This window comes from Xenopus laevis, chromosome 2S, assembly GCF_017654675.1.
Source record: "Xenopus laevis strain J_2021 chromosome 2S, Xenopus_laevis_v10.1, whole genome shotgun sequence".
Lineage (NCBI taxonomy): Eukaryota > Metazoa > Chordata > Amphibia > Anura > Pipidae > Xenopus > Xenopus laevis.
Window position 1 is genome coordinate 71,556,452 of NC_054374.1, and position 18,176 is coordinate 71,574,627.

The 18,176-nt window shown below is 39.5% G+C and overlaps 1 protein-coding gene across 2 annotated transcripts in view; it reads right to left on the bottom strand.

The window, feature by feature from the left end:
- Nucleotides 1-2,361: 2,361 nt before the first annotated feature.
- Nucleotides 2,362-18,176, bottom strand: part of cyp4f22.S (cytochrome P450 family 4 subfamily F member 22 S homeolog) — a 32,071-nt gene continuing 16,256 nt past the window's right edge. Inside the window, 7 exon segments of one of the 2 annotated variants that reach the window (NM_001097919.1) lie at nucleotides 2,362-2,992; nucleotides 7,712-7,794; nucleotides 7,893-7,957; nucleotides 11,239-11,372; nucleotides 14,358-14,487; nucleotides 15,154-15,220; nucleotides 17,566-17,833. In NM_001097919.1, the coding sequence (NP_001091388.1) occupies nucleotides 2,821-2,992; nucleotides 7,712-7,794; nucleotides 7,893-7,957; nucleotides 11,239-11,372; nucleotides 14,358-14,487; nucleotides 15,154-15,220; nucleotides 17,566-17,833 (919 nt within the window). In that variant the 3' untranslated portion in view covers nucleotides 2,362-2,820. 2 annotated transcript variants of the gene reach the window in all.

An 18,176-nucleotide genomic window follows, 5' to 3' on the forward strand; every position in this document is an offset into this window, starting at 1 on the left:
GGTATATACAAGTTGTTTAGAATTACTTAAAGGGGACCCGTCACTAAAAAAAATTATTCAAAATCCTATTTTATCACATTAGTCAAGCAAAATGAACTTTAATTACACTATATAAATTATTTGAATCTTGTTTCCTTCAGTCTTGGAATTCAAAATGATAGCAAGCAGGCAGCAGCCATTTTGTGGACACTGTTATTAAGGCAAACCTTGCATCATCTCAGAATCTTGTTTGTGCACCAGAATCTTGTTTGTGCACCAGAATGGGGGACACAATGTCCATCCCCATGCCCTGCCTACACAATTAAATGATGAAGAGAATGGGGGACTGTGTGGAGAGCAGTGACATCTAGGAAGTGCTGAATGGAAAGTGAAAGTAATTGTCTGCCCCGCCTCTATGCCCATGGCATAGAGGAGGGGCAGACAATACTTGATTGACAGCTGAAATTCTTAAATGAGCTTACAACAGCTATGAATGCTTTAATAAAAAAATGAAATTGGATTTCATGTTTAATTTGAAAAGGACTTTTATTATACAGATTTTTGTGTCTGGGTGACAGGTCCACTTTAAACTAGATATACCATGACCTGGATGAATGAAAATCTTCATTTTCATCTCACTTAATTTACCTAAAATAGAGACAAATAGAGACAGTGCTACCTAAAAGTAGCAAACCACCAATAACACATTTTCATTCATTGGTAGGGATGTAGCGAACTGCCGAGTATGTGTTCGCGAACGCCGTTCTAGTGGGACCCTCTACACTAGTGGGACAGTGGGACAATGCACACAGTAATCCGTTTGGCAATTCTCTGTCACCATCAACTTTGCAAAGAAGTCCGGTTGATCGCTGGGGGGGGGTCGCTTTGGCAGAATGTGCAATGCTGGGAGACAGGGCTGTAGTTGTATCTAGGCTTATACTCGAGTCAATAAGTTTTCCCAGTTTTTGTAGGTAAAATTAGGTACCTCGGCTTAAACTCGAGTATAGAAGGTATATACAAGTTGTTTAGAATTACTTAAAGGGGACCCGTCACTAAAAAAAATTATTCAAAATCCTATTTTATCACATTAGTCAAGCAAAATGAACTTTAATTACACTATATAAATTATTTGAATCTTGTTTCCTTCAGTCTTGGAATTCAAAATGATAGCAAGCAGGCAGCAGCCATTTTGTGGACACTGTTATTAAGGCAAACCTTGCATCATCTCAGAATCTTGTTTGTGCACCAGAATCTTGTTTGTGCACCAGAATGGGGGACACAATGTCCATCCCCATGCCCTGCCTACACAATTAAATGATGAAGAGAATGGGGGACTGTGTGGAGAGCAGTGACATCTAGGAAGTGCTGAATGGAAAGTGAAAGTAATTGTCTGCCCCGCCTCTATGCCCATGGCATAGAGGAGGGGCAGACAATACTTGATTGACAGCTGAAATTCTTAAATGAGCTTACAACAGCTATGAATGCTTTAATAAAAAAATGAAATTGGATTTCATGTTTAATTTGAAAAGGACTTTTATTATACAGATTTTTGTGTCTGGGTGACAGGTCCACTTTAAACTAGATATACCATGACCTGGATGAATGAAAATCTTCATTTTCATCTCACTTAATTTACCTAAAATAGAGACAAATAGAGACAGTGCTACCTAAAAGTAGCAAACCACCAATAACACATTTTCATTCATTGGTAGGGATGTAGCGAACTGCCGAGTATGTGTTCGCGAACGCCGTTCTAGTGGGACCCTCTACACTAGTGGGACAGTGGGACAATGCACACAGTAATCCGTTTGGCAATTCTCTGTCACCATCAACTTTGCAAAGAAGTCCGGTTGAACGCCGTTCGCGAACACCGGCAAAAAATGCGAACAGTTCGCGAACTTCGAACATCCGAAAATCGTTCGATTCGAACGATCGAAGGATTTTAATCGTTCGATCGAAGGATTTTCGTTCGAATCGAACGATCGAAGCCATTCGATCGAATGATTTCATTCAATCCAATGGCTTCGATCGTTCGATTCGAACGAAAATCGTTCGATTTTAGCGATCGAATGGTCAAATGGTCGAACGATTTTGACGCGAACGCCTATTGGCGAACGTCGCGCGACGTTCGCGAACTTGCGGTGGACGCGAACAGTCGAAGTTCGCGCGAACTAGTTCGCCGGCGAACAGTTCGCTACATCCCTATTCATTGGTCTGATGTCCAATTGGCCAAAGCCAATAGGTTGCGATAGTAGTTGTTCACTTATGGTCCACTTTTGTACCAGTGCTAAGCTGGCAGTAAAACTTTAAGCTTTTCTCATTCCACCCTTAAGCTTTAGCGTATGGCAAGAATCTTGTTAATTACAGAATTGAACAGGCTTCATTTTTTCTATTACTTTATTTTTCACATATGGAGTGGAGAATGCAGTTTGCTGAAATTAATTAAGGATAAAAATCTTATTTTAACTCAAATGAATATATTTATAGAAGTATTTCTTACAGTGGATTTTTATCCATTGTATCCGTTTCTGAGTCCCTTAAATTAAATATCAACATAACTTCAGAATCCAAAACAGAAAATTCTAGTTGCGGTTCATGTACAACTCTGTGCAGCCCCTTAAACTTTCAAGGGATGCTGGGAGCTGTACAACCCAGTTATTTTAATAGTAAGCAAGAGTACTAACAACCATTCTTCTTCCAGGTCAGTTTTCATTTTAGCAAGTAATACTTTAATTTTATTTCATGTTATTAAGTAAACACAGTTCTGCGCTATTACATTTATTCTTTACCATGACACACTTAATATTAAATGGTGCACTTTGCCAAACCAGTTGCTTGCCATTAACTTTTCAGTTCTTCCACTTGCAACCAGAGCCCATTTTCTGCTCGCAGGATCAACTCAGGTTTTCTGCGTACTGGCTTGGTTTCATCCAATCTCACATGAAAGTTGTAAAGGGTTAGGGCCAATACAATCTTCATCTCGGCCATAGCAAAATTCTGTCCGATACAATTTCTGTGTAGTGAGAAGTTAGAGCTTTTTAACTAAGCAGAGGATTAACAAGGTAGAGGAGAAGGCAATTTCATTATATGTTAATCTGAACTGTAAATCAACATTGAAATATTATTCCTTTCAAGACTTTTTCCATTCAGCTGAAAGCACATTTTCTGAAACAGTGGAGACCATGATGTAGATAAAAGCGCCCTGCACGCATGTGCAACCTCGCCTATCCTCACATAAGAGCACATAGACCGGGGGCGATACCAGAAAAGTCACAGTGAGAGGACAAAGGTCAGTGTGATGTTTCTACCATTGTCTGTCATGAACTGTCATCGCTGTCCAACTGACCAATCCCAGTGAGAGGCCAACCCTGAGGGTGGGGAAAGACAATGAGGAAGTGACATTTCCCAGAGGGAGGAAGTGGGCAAAGTTGTTGGCACAGAGAAACTGAGGAAGACTTTGGGGCACAGGTGGCTTCGGTCCTGCCCTGCACAGAGACTCATAAGAGTTTGATAGTGGGAAACTGGATATTATTAATGTCAGTGCCAGTAAAGGGCTGCCACATAAAGCCCACAAATCATCCCAGTGTAAGAGCAGAATAAGAGCAAAGTGCAGCATTCCCCCCTGGCCTTCATCTTCATCACCCTCTGGGATTTGCACTACCAGTACCCAGGGTTGGACTGGCCCACCGGTATACCGGGAAAATACCTGGTGGGCCCTGGTCCTAGTGGGCCCCTGACTGGTCTGGAGGCTTGTATTATTAATTTGTTCCCCTGTACGGCTGCTTTTTTTTTTAAAGTTTGTGTCTGCTGACAAAGCTGTCATTTAAATACACATTAACAGGGCATTTTACAAGGGGTATGGGGAAATGGAGGCTGTCCCATTTGTGCCTGTTGTGTGCTTCTGTTGTATCCCATTGCCTGTGCAGTGAAGGAACTTGTCTCACTCAGACACGCATGCCTGTGCCACAATATTAGATTATCTCTTTCTTGTTTGCCTTTCTCTTCGTAAAGCTGTCCAGAGAACACTTTCTGAATACAGGCAAATGGCTAAGATGCACCAAGAGTGGACTAGCAGCAGTAGTTTATGGGGAATTGCGCACAGGAAATTTAAAAAAACTATTGTATCTCCTGTGCATCCCCACTGTTTTTGAACCAACGTGGGTGTGGTTGGGCAGCATGCCATCCCCTAATATCCTGCTGCCTTAGGCCCAGACCTTGGTGGCCTTTCCACAAATCCGGCCTGAGTTTATTTTCCCATTATCATGGTGCGCTGGCTGATTGCAGTATCTTTACCATGGGAAGACAAGCAAAAAAACAGATAAGTAGATATTCTGGCATGGGAGGGAGGCAATTCCTGCACTGCATTTGAAAGAGGAGAAAATACAAAAAGAGCATAGCAATAACAAGTTGGAAGGTAACACATATTTGTTTTATATGGCTGAAAAACTGGGTGGAGGGGGTAGTACTTGAGAATAGCTGGTAAAACCTGAAAAGGACAACACAGAATATAAAATATAAGGGTATAGTTGGGGACATTAAGTAGGATAAATTGAAATGATTAAAGAAAATTTGGAAACAATGAAAAATTGAGATATTGGGGTTAAATGCATTGCTCTTAACCTGTAATCAAATTTTGCAATGAATTTACTGGTATGCAGGTCTTGCTGGGAGTTAATGCAATTGTCTAAATTCATTTTTTGCATTGATCTTACTGATATGTCTGGGTTATTTGGTGCTCAACAATGTCACACTGGGGATGGCATTTGGTAAAGAGGTGTAGGATTTTTTTCCAGCTGTGATACACACACTTCCCTTAGGCCACATATTTTGTTGAGACTACCTTGCTATTTGCACTAGTCACTACCTACTGCACCTCATAATCCCCACTATGCTGTACCTCAGTTTCCCTTTGGCTCACCTCTCCCACTGTGAATGTTACAAACAGCACAGCATTACACAGTAGTCAAATGGGCATAATTAAGTATGCAGGGGGGCCCTTGTAGTCAGATCCTCTGGTAGGCCTCAGGTGCCCCAGTCCGACACTGCCAGTACCAGTGACTGTGCCCAGTCTGTGACATTGCCCACACATTGTAGTGCCCCTGTGCTTGGCACATCTTGAGGATAGACTGCCATAACCTGCCAAACTATACTGTGCAGTCTGTACATATGCTGGATTACAGGTCAGTGTGAAACTGCTTGCTGCTTGCTCATTGGAATTACACCCTATAGTCACCATTACTACCAGCTGCACATGAATAAACACACAGGGAATCTATTTGTTGCATCACTGTGAGTGGATCCAATGGCTTCAACTCCCTAATAACCATCCAGAGAGACTGACATGTGGATTGTCAATTGTTGTTGCCGCTATTTTGTTTTATAAATGTTGGGATGCTCTATTCATGCTACTGTTTTCAAGTCAACAGTTCTCAAGTCTCAAGTTATTCAGTTTTCACATATTTCCACAATTCTTTTCAATAAAGCATTTGAGAGTTATCTACTGATGAGTCAGGACTAGGGGTAAGTGATGGGAGAGGTATGTGCTAAGAGTCCCTCCCACCGCTGTGCCCTAGGCACATGCATCTTCTGCCTACCCCTAGTTCCGGCCCGGGATAAATGGCACTGTATCACAGAGGTCACAAGAAGAGAAAGATGGGTATGATACAAACAGCCCATGCCAGGCAAAAAATCCAAAGGCACACGGAACTGCTGCAAGCAAGGAACACCTTGCAAGTTTAATGCAGAAGTGCAACATTTCAGGTCACGCCCCTTTGCCAAGCATACAAAGGGGCATGAGCCCGAAACGTTGCACTTCCTCATTAAATGTGCCGAACCTCTACCTTAGTGTACCTTCAAATTAAGGGTGTGCGAGAGCCAGCTTTTTTACTAGTACAAACAGCCCATGTACCACCCTCATGTGTGCAGCACTGGCAGGTTCTGTGAGTATTGCACAGACAGGTACAGCAGGCAGGTGCATTTTGGGCAAAAACAACAATACACACAACTTTTTGTGTGTATTTTTCAGATTAAACTCATTTTGTAAAAAAGCCTAGTGTATTCTTCTGGTTGAGGGGTGGGGAGTGGAGAAAGGGAGGAAACAATACTCTACCCCATATAAATAAAGCATAGTATTTGGAGGGGCCTCTCGGGTTAATACATATACCCATATGTCCATATATGGCTAGTTCATAAGGCCTGTAAAAAATGCTAAATCGTTATGTTAATAGCTGGTTGTTGGTATTGTGAAGTTATTAATTGGTGTTGGGTATCATATTGCTCAAAATCATCATGCGCCTTTAAAGATGACCTGTCACTTTAAGAAATAATTACAAATCCTTTTTTATGTTGTTAGTCAAGCAAAATAAATTTTGCTTATACTATAAAATGATTTACATCCTTTTTTTTTAGTCTTGAAATTCACAGAAAGCAGGCAGCAGCATACCAAAACCTTGTTTATGTGCCAGAATGGGGCACCTTATGCCCATGCCCATGCACTGGCTTCACAAATAGATGATGAGCAGACCCGGACTGTGTGGTTCAATAGAAAGATACCATATAGTGGGTTGGTAGGGGGCTGTTTGGGCTGGTGGGGGGCTGTTTGGGCCTCTGTGTACTTGGAATGGCAGGGCCTATTTTGACTCCCAGTCCAGGTCTGATGGTGAGGAGGGAAGGGAAATGTGGAGGTGCACTGACATCTAGTGAAAGTGAAAGCAATTGCATTTCCCACCTTTATGCCTAAGCCTAAGGCATAGTGGAAGGGCAGGTAAAATATGATTGATAGCTGAGACTTTTAGGCAAGTTTATAACAGGTAGATGTTTTCACAGAAAAAAGTATTTGGGTTTCATGTTTAATTTGAAAAGACTTTTGTTATATAGCTTTTTATGTTTTGGTGGAAAAGTTCATAGGAGTAGTGAAAAAACTGGCATTAGAGTAAATTTGTGTAGCATATAAGTACATAAAAGTCTTCTTTACTGTGTATTCAAGCCCCAAAACAACTTATTAGGCACAAATATAACAATTTGGTATTACATAACTGAATTCCATCATAGGGTTAATCTGCCTCATAGTCAGATAGGTCCCCTTTTAACATATCCCAAACACTGTAGCACCAAACTCTATGGCCATGCGCCTTCAGACATTAGGGATGTAGCGAACCGCCGCCGATGTGTTCGCGAACGCCGTTCGCGAACACCGGCAAAATTTGCGAACTGTTCGCGAACTGTTCGCGAACTTCGATCATCCGAAAATCGTTCGATTCGAACGATCGAAGGATTTTAATCGTTCGATCGAACGATTTTCGTTCGAATCGAACGAAAATCGTTCGATTTTAGCGATCGAATGGTCGAATGGGCGACCGATTTTGACGCGAACGCCTATTGGCGAACGTCGCGCGACGTTCGCGAACTTGCGGCGGACGCGAACAGTCGAAGTTCGCGCGAACTAGTTCGCCGGCGAACAGTTCGCTACATCCCTATCAGACATGGGTTTAATCCGATTTGGATCCAAATACTTTACTTTGTTTTTATGGGATAGGGTCTTTTAACATGAATTGTGTATCAATAAAATCTGCATCTTATCGCTTTGGTGCACATAGGTAGTTACTATGCTAAGATTTCCAAGAAAGGATGGGAGATGGGAGTTCATTTTAGTGTTGTTACAGAGTATGTAAATAACCCCTGATATTCTTCGTGTAATGCTATTGAAAATCATGGTGCTAAAATGTCTGCTTACCTGGGTCCAGCTGAGAATGGTACAAACGCATGGGCAGACCTTTCCTGCAGCTTCTCTGGATCAAAGCGATATGGGTCATAAACCTTAAATGATTAAAGATCATATGTTTCGATTATGCTACATAAACAGTTTGGGTGATAGGCTTTAAAAAATGAAATAATAGGAATGGTGCAACTTGTACCTGTGGGTTAGGCCAGACCTCAGGATTGTGGTGGGTTCCATAAATACTGATCAAGCAGGAGTTTCCTTAGATAAGAAGCAGACCCATATTTTAGAACTTGTTATTCCCTTTTAGCATGATACTGAAACTGATGAATTGAATACTCAGATGCAGGCTCCAAATGGTAGTTTTAAAGGAAGAACTGGATTTTATTTAGCCATAATAAACACCAAAATGTAATACAGGTATGGGATTCATTGTCAGGAAACCCGAGTCCATCTCCTATAGATTACATGTTAATCAAATTGTTCAAATTTTTGAACATTATTTCCATTTTCTCTGAAATAATAATACTTGTACTTGATCCCAAAATATAATCAGTCCTTACTGGTGGCACCAACAATCCAACTGGGTTTAATTAATGTTTAAAATATAATTTTAGCAGACTGGAGAAATTATGGAAAGATCCCTTATCTGGAAAATCCCAGGTCAACAGCATTCTGGATACAGGTCCCATACCTGTGCTGATATCTGTTTCACCTGTCTTGTCACAAAATCCACTTCAATGGCTTTGGGATGACTGAAATATTGTATACACTTAACTGTACATGCTTCCACTGTCACCTTCTTTAGGCCCAAATTTATTTAAAGGGGGTTTTCACAAAAGACTTCAAAGAAGGAAGTCTGATCTTTACTTCCTGGGACCCCTCCAGCACTTATAGAACAATATGCAGCTTCTGCCCCAGGTTAGTGTTACACACATCCCAAATACACACTTATTACACTAATACACACACAAATATATTTTTGGGGACCGGGGGGGACAGCACTCATACCCACTTACACGTGCTTGCACATGCACACAACCTGCACAAAACACGCAATTTTCTAAGTATACACACACCTATGCACTTATACTATTTTGTGGCTTTTATTTCAATAATCCCCTCGTCTGTTTTTCTGTCTGAAAAAATGTTTTATTGCCATTACGTATAGCATATTCGCTAACTGCACTACGTAATACCTTGTGTGTATTATTTTGTTGATTATATTGCAATTTTTCTTAGCAGTTTCATTGCATTTTTAACCATTTCATTGCATTTTTAGCCATTTTATTGCATTTGTCAGCTCTGCATAGGTGTTGCTTGCTTGTTTCGAAGGAAGGAACTAAAAATCGTTCCACTATTCGACCATTTGATAGTCGAAGTACTGTCTCTTTAAGAAAAAACTTCGACCCCCTAGTTCGCCACCTAAAAGCTACCAAGCTCAATGTTAGCCTATGGGGAAGGTCCCCATAGGCTTGCCTAACTTTTTTTGGTCGAAGGATAATCCTTCGATCGTTGGATTAAAATCCTTCGAATCGTACGGTTCGAAGGATTTAATCGTTCGATTGAACGATTATTCCTTCGATCGTTCGATCAAAATATTTGCACAAAATCCTTCGACATTGGAAGTCAAAGGATTTTCATTCCCCAGTTGAATATCGAGGGTTAATTAACCCTCGATATTCGACCCTTGATGAATTTGCCCCTAAATCTTGTTCCTGAAGTGGAAATACACAAAAACTTAGATTTAGAAAGCCCAGGTTCTCCTGAAAAAAAAACCAATGTATAATTTTTTTAGGTACACTAAAGATCCCCCCAGGAAATGCCCCTAAATTGAGAGAGCAGAAAATATTCAAAAAATGTCTAGCAAATGAAATGTCTGTGCAAATCAAATGTGAAATTCTGCTGGCACTTAAAGGGTTAAATAATTTGTAAATCATCCTTTTTATTAACATTTTACACAGTGCCCCAACGTTTCTTGGAAATGACACAACTGTTAGCAGATGGACAGAGATGCTTCCTTGCTGCAGCCTGAATGAAAGGAAAAGGAAAGGTGTAATCACAGGGGCTGCGGTGGCGGGGTGGCGGCAAAATGTTAGGAATCCCCCGTTGATTATAATTGCTTATCTGAGACACACTTTAGTATAATTTTCTTTCTTAATATTCTCTACATTCCTGTCCAGGTACCCATTCTCAGTAGAGTGAAAAGTCATATTTAGAAGGTAAAAGGCAGCTTTTCATATTGCTGGGCTTGTGCAATTGGCCCAGGGTCACAGAGAAGTGGAAAATATTGTGACATGGAGCTCCTACGTAAGTACCACAGGCCTGTACAGTTTCAGCTTTTGGTAGCACCATTCCAGTGTCTCAAGTAAGCAATTATAATCATTGGGGGTGCCTAACATTTTCCCCCCTCCCCCGTGATCTAAGCAATTGTGTTGGCCAACAGTGTCAGGCTGCGTAACATTGCTTGTCAGATTTCACTGACTTTTGTAATAGTGGGACCTGATTGACCTCAGTGAGAGTATAAATATAGATAGTTGATGATTAACTTTAACATTAGAAAAACAAATGTTGCTTCATCAATTGCATTTCAGTACAAAAATCCCAAATAAGAAACCAATCTTCTAATTAACACCAAGGCAGCTTTTATGTTATATAAACCTTGTACGTAATGTTATGGACATGGGAATATGATCTGGGCTGCTATTTATAAAGGTCCATATAAAATGACATCCCCAACTTCAAGAAATTTCACTCTTATATGGATTACCATATAAGAGTGAAATTTCTTGAAGTTGGGGATGTCATTTTATATGGACCTTTATAAATCCTTTAAATTATGTTACAATAATGATGTTATAATCTAAAGTACAGCAAGGTCTGGGAAGCATGCTAATTAAAGAATGTGAAATGCATTGAAGGCAAAGGGATTTTATTGGTGAAACAGCAAACTATAGAGAGCCAAAATATATTGAAGCACAAATGTATGTTGGTACAGATGTTTAATGAAAGGAAGAGAGCCCAAGCCAGTTAACTGTAGTTTGGGGGAATCTGCTAGTGGAATGAAAAGGATCTAGAACTATTAAAAAGGAGCTCCATCAAATGTATTGCTAAAATAGCAATTGAACTACAGTTGGGTGGTTCTTTTAGTTTTGGATAAATTGCTTTTTTTATATATATGATTCTGTTTATGCATAAATATGATAGAGACAACAAGGGGTCTGAGAAAATGCAAAGTAATGAAAAAGAAATTCACAAACTTAAAACAGGATTTCAGGAGGGATGAGACCAAATATGAAAGAAATGTGGCTCAGACATGTATTGCTTATGGCGGTAATAAAAATTGCAAACTTTGTAGTAAACCATAGCAGCCAATCATCAGGTAGCATTTACTGGTCACCTATTTGAAAGCAAACATCGAATTGGTTGCTATGAGTTACTGGACCTGATCCAAAATAACAGATTAATTGCTATTTAGTTATATTACTTACATGTCACACACAGCATATAACCTATAAATATAACAGATATTCATGTTATACCTTTGGGGATAACTTTGCCATCAGGTAATTTGATGTCCTCTGTACAGCGCCTGGATATTGCAGTTACAGGAGGGTAAAGCCGCAGACTCTCCTTAATGCACATTGTTGTGAATGGCAACTGAGATAATTCATCCCTGGGAGATAATATAATATCAACTTTAGGATATTTTATATGTTGCTTCAATATGTCCACCCAAGCACCTGCTGTGAAAGGAAAAAGGCCTGTCTCTCATCTGTAACATAATTGTTTTCACAATCACTACCACTCACAAAAGCCATGCTTAGCAGTACAGAAACGACAGCACTTTACTCCCTGCACCTTCTGTGCACACAGACATGAGCCACCTTTATGGTGGTATTGAAATGTAGCCTGTTGCTTAAATGCTTGGGAATATTAATTATTAATAGTGTTAATTAAACACTATTAAGTGCATTTGTGCACAAAATGCATACAACTATGCCTTTGAATAAAGTAATACTTTTCCTCCTACTTGTGGATCTGTAATTACCTACAACAAATTCCTTGAAAGGCTGCTTGCTTTTATTTTGTTGTATGTATTCCACTGAGAAGAAAACCCCCTGTAAATACGACCCTATGGAAAATAGCATTGCCATATTTGGAAGCAAGGCCATTTCTGGATAATATATACAAAGCAGCAAAGTGACTCGGAGGGTAACATGTCTGCTTGGCAGTTCTGGTCTGGGTACTATATTCGATGAGTTTGTATGTTGTCCCTGCATCTGTGTGGGTTTAACACTGGTTAACTGGCTCCTGGTAATATTGTCTTAGATTAAACTCCACTGGCACAAGGAATAATGTACAATCTCTGTAAATCACAGCAAACTATGTTGATGCTATATAAATACCTCTGTACATTCAATGCTTGTAGTCCAGTGTCATCACTGCTAAATCTTTAGTTCCTAAACCTACAGGTCCTAAAGGTGTATTTCAAATCCTTTATTTTTGTTCACAGCCCATGTTTGTCTGGTATCTGTCATACATCACTACTACATTGATCATAAACATAATGTCTCATACCCTGTTGCTTTTGTTATTAAAAACATTTTTTGAAACCTTTATAAATAAAAGTGTAGTTTTACTATTACAAGATGCATTCTGCCTGACGTTTACTCATGAGATCTTTTCCATAAAATTGTTCCACTGTTTAACATAAGAGAATGAGGGATTCATATAATAAAAGCAAACCAGTAAATGTTACTTGGTGACGGATTACTGTAGTTACAAGAACTGGACCAGTTGCACCTGTTATTACATTAGTTACATCATATGTTGTTCAAAGAAACAGGTACTTAAAGTGCAATGTTTTCATGTACAGTAAGTGTAGGGGACTGACAAATGTATTCCCCATTTATAGTGCAATCCCCTTAAGTTTGGCCACTAAAGGGCACCTTAGTTGCACAGGAGGTAGACTCCATTTACTTGGGTCAAAGCATGACCTCTAATTATCCCATTTTCCTAGATGGCATTTTTTTACAAAAGCTGAGCACACATGTGCTCAGGGTCCATTTTGCCAGCCCCCTTACCTGAGCAGGCAGGAAGGGTTGCACTTGGACCTAGACAGACCAGGTCTAGCTATTGATAGGGTACTAACTTTCATAGATCATTCTAGGAGTGATAGATAGTTAGACTATTTAACCGAGCAGCTGAGACTCCACTGAGGAGTGTTGCATGGGAATAGGATTCGGGTACTAATTGCCCAGAAGTAGGGACTAACCCCCAAATGTAATAAAAGGCACTAAGTTTGCCCAGGAGCAGTAACCCATAGCAACCAATAAGATGTTTGCTTTTAAACAGGTGACTAGTAAGTGCTACCTGCTGATTGGTTACTAAGGGTTTCTGCCCCTGGGCAACTTAGTGCCTTTTATTACATAACTCCCTAAGTGTCAGAGCTAGCTCCACTTAGGGTAAAGGCTGAAAGCTGGGAATACTTCCATAGACAATATGTATTCTGTTTACCTTGTGGGGATATGTACTGACATTAGTGCTAAGAGTATTTGCCTATCCACCGATGATAAATGTTCCTGCTTATCTCTCATTGAACCCACATGGAGGCCCAAAAAGCCTCCACCAGCCCACTAAATACTCACTTTCTATGGGACCTTATAGCAGCCCCTCTGGCATTTGCCAGAATTCACAGATTGCCAGTCCGGGCCTGCTTCAGTATATCAATTTTAAGGGTTAAATTTCAAGCACAACACCCTGCCACCATCCCCTGAGATACAAGGTCTCATCCAGAGCAATAGTGGAGTAAGGCTACAAGTGAGAGTAATGGTGCCGCTCTAAGCTTACATCAGCATGTTGTATTTATTTTTGCAAATTTCCAGTTACCCTGATACTTTTTATAGTGATTATTTCATCAGTATTTATATGTTTCAGGTAAAAAAAATTTAAGCATGCATGTGCCATAAAAACATCAACTAAAGGGGGCCATCAATTGCCACTACTATCGGTTATGAGATCACTGAGCCCATGGGCTCAACAGATGGATGCCATACACTTGTTTGGCTACCTTCCTATTGTTCCTTTCCATTTCGGCTGACAGGCCAATCGAACTGCAGAAAGCAAAGGCAAAGAGAAGTTGTACCAACATGGTACATTAAAGATAGAATTTTCAAACATGTCTGATCTGTCTGTGATCTGATAGAATCACAGGTTGATGGACCGTAATGACCCCACAAGCTGGCATACATGTACAGTTGGTTGGGCAGTATGCTTGCTAGTGGCCAAACTGACCAAATCTGAGCATGTATATGAAGGGTTCCATTCAAAGCTTTTTTTAATTGGTCTGTTGGTACATAAAAAGTACATGAATTTTTAATCGAAATTTATAGAGAATTAGCATAGTGGACTTCAAGTACAAGGAACATAATGCAACCATCTCGCACTTACATACGTGCAAAGCCAAATGTAAAGAACTACATATATCATTAACCTACAGAGAAGGACAGTGTTGTCGTCCATATGCTAAATGTACGAGCAGATTCTCAGCAAGCTGAAATATGTTGCATTAAGCATTAAATGTCAATTCTAGGTTCCCTTCAAATCATCACGTTAGACTCATCATTGACTAATGCATTGTGTCTTGTGATACACCTACCACTCCAAATGCTTTGTGTCTTTCCCTTCCAGTAACTCTGTAATTTCCTTTCTGCATTTTTCTTGATATTCAGGATGACGAGCCAAATTGTATAGAATCCACGATAAGCCACTTGCAGTGGTGTCATGGCCTAGGGATGAGACAAACAGCCTTTCTCAGTAGAGATTTACAACACAGCACTGACTTATGTAACTCAAACACTTTAGGCAGAACGTTTTAATGTACTTAACTCTTTTATTGAGTTTTTAAATACTAAATTCAACATGATCTTACTCTAGGAATCCACAGTCCGCCCACCTAAGGAATATCAATAACTTACAATGGAACACAGTTTTGTCCAGAAATCTGTTATTAACTACTAAAACTTATCTGTGCACTTACTTGTAGCTTTACTTGGGAATTTATTGTATTTTAAGAAATTAAACATTAGCCAGCATTGCACACATTTTCGATAACACAAGGCACAAATGTAAGGGCACTAAGAGGTACAAGACCATGCCACATAGGGCCCATGCACTTACCAGCCATATATGGGGGTAAGGATTTGTACAGTCTTTAATCTGCACCTTGCTCATATCTAGCAAGTATCTAGCTCACCTGCAGCTTGCTCATCTAAATTTCACAATACATAAAATGCAATTTCTATCTCACCTGCAGCTTGCTCATGTAACTTTCATAATACATAAAATGCAATTTTATAAAACTGAGCCAATTCATTCAGTCAGTTATTTATATAATAACAACAGGTTAGGCACCATTTCTCAATAATAAAGCCTGGTTACCCTGGTAATCCTACCTTCAAACATAAATGTGTCTACTTCGGCCCTCATATCTTCATCAGATAACTGGTTTCCATCTTCATCCTGTAGCCCCTCAAAATAAAAATAAATGCTGAAAGCTTCATTGGGTGCACAAAAAGCAGTTTCTGTGGAGGTCAGTCCCACAGATTGGCAACCAAGTTGTGGAATATACTCATAGAATGGGTCAAGAATGGGTCTGGCTGTTCCAAAATGTCAGTTGTTTCTGCAGTTGCAGGAACAGACCCACATGCTGAATATCACATTTGTTTACTTAATCAAATGCACTTTGGCTCTTTTAACATTTTTACTAAAACACGGAAAGATGACCCAGCAGAGTTATGAATGGCTATCTGATGCTGCTTACACTGAACCTGCTATTAATACACTTAGTGGGGGTCATTTATCAACACTGGGCAAATTTGCCCATGGGCAGTAACCCATGACAATCAATAAAATTACTGCTTTTATTTTTCTACTCTGGCTTTAAAAAGCTAATCGCTGATTGGTTGCTTTAGGTAAGTAACTGTCCAATGGGCAAATTTGCCCAATGTTGATAAATTAGCCCTAGTAGTACTAGTTTTACCTGGTCAATAGGTATTCAGCCAACCTATATTCAGTTTGTTCCTCCAGACATACCTGCCCTTTCCAATACAATCACATACCCATAAATACAAACTGACATATTTGTATCTTCGTTGAAACATAGAAGGAAATCTCACATACACTTTTGATACTTGTCTGGTTCTCACTGACTAGCTCTTAGGCCGTATGGTTGGATCCCATATGAGTGGCCATACACAATATGGCCACCTTCTATTGCTCATCTCATCAGGGCCAACAGCTGGAACATTTGACCAATATAAAATAATCCATCAGTACTCCACCGAGGCTTTATAAGGGACCTAGTGGCCTTTGTGCATATGTATATGCACTGAAAAAAGTCGCTTATTTCACCATGCAATCAATGGAATGCTACTGGATTCTTTTCTATTGGTCAAGTATCAACCTCTATATAGGAGAAGGGATTTCTAGACCACCCAGCACTTCCACAAGTGTAAATTAATGGCGGGTCTTTATTAAAGTGCACTCAGCAATTAGAACATCTATCTCCTCTCCTCTTCACTTCCTTATCTGTTATTGCACTATGCTCTGGAAGATATGGTGTATATATTCCTATATTTATGGTACAGATCGTGGTAAGATAGAATTGTTGCCCCAGCATACACATTCCAAAACTCACACCTTGACCAAAATAACAACAATCACTCAAAAATCCTTACATATATCTCTCATCTAATTAAGGTGCAACTTTTTATATGCAGTATCTAGGTGGGTTGATGCAACTCACAGTTACTGAATCAGTGCCCACAGAGACAAATTCTGTGACTTTTTCGATTTGATGCCCTGAAAAATGTGAATTTTCAATTTGATGTCCAAAAATTGTTTTTTTTTTTTGGATTAGTGAATGAAAACCAGCTCAAACCCTAGAGAAAATCATGATGGCAAGGAACATCTTAAAATTGTTAAAGAGACTTCTGCCATTGACTTAATAAAGTCAAGCATACTTAGGGGGTTATTAATTAAAGTCAGATTTTTTCTGGTTGGACTTTTAAAGGGAAAAACTATTTTTTCAGAGGAAAAAAAACTTGATTTTTTCCCCATGATTTAATAAACTACGACAGTGTTAAAAGTCAGAATAAAAATGTGCTCCAACTCAAACTTGCCTAGTTCACGTAGAAGTCAGTGGCAGATACCCTGATCTGCGCTGGATTTCATTCAATAATCCAAAGATTTCTTTGTTTCGGTGTCAAACCCCGAAAAAAGTCAGATGCTTCAGGCGTCAAATCTGAAAAAGTTGGAGGTTTCAGCAACATATCCAAAAAAAATCGTACGATTCAGATATTTTTGAAATTTTATAGAGTTTTTTCCCGGACAAGAAATTTTCAAAACATTTATTAATAAATAGGGGAGGGGGGAGGAAATAGAAGTTGTTAAGGTGCTGTAGAAGCCACTGGGAGGAGCACTGATCCTATTGGACCATTTAAACCAATCAGAATGTTAGAGGTTTTTTGGATTTTATTTCCCTACGAATTGTCAGAAAAATTCAAAATTTTAGAGCTTTTCGTGGTATTCGTATTCTTTCATCAGAATGCTCAGACCTTTTTTTCCCTCATACTTTTTATAATGATGACTGTTAATAAATTCAATGACAGTCCTGGTTTTAGCATTTGTGAGTTTAGTCATGGTTTCAAAATCTCTAAAACCACTAAAATCAGACTTTTAATAAATATGCCTCCACATTTATATTATTGAAACATACTATACTTATATTATATAATATATTTATATTATTAGGAAGGTTTGTGGTCAGGAAATCAAATATTTATGATGAATATGATTTGTCTGACCTTTGACAGTAATAGAATATCAATAAAATCCTTGGTTTTGCCTTGCTTTGACTTTATCCATTCCTCCGCCCCCGTCTCTTGCAAGGCCTTCTTTCTCTGCTGTACCACTCCTGCAGTGAATTTGTGTACTTTTTTGCAAGCCAGGCGGAATTTTCTTCCATTGGAGGAAAGGTTGTAGATAAAATCAACATGATGAGGCAAGTAGTGCTCACGTTTCACCACTAGTGAGCTCAGTTCATAAATAGCAGTGATATAATCACTTGGCTTCCTGAAATCAAAACATTTCTTATTATCACACAAGTCATGAGTAATATTAATAGTAGATAAAGTTTATCCAAGTAGATCAATAAATGGGACTTGCAGATTGGTTAATTGTGTAGAAATACACTGGCACTCAAGGCGATTAAAGTGCAGGGTTACCCCTTGCTGTTTATTTCGTGCGAACGTTTGAGTGCCAGTGTATTTCTACACAATTGTCCTATTTGGGGGTTGCTGTACCCTCTTACATTGTGCACCAGGCCATCTGAGGAAAGGAGGGAGTGTGCTCAGCTTTACCTTGTTCCACTTGCAGATTGGTTGCCATGGGATACTAGATCTGGAGCAAATGTTCA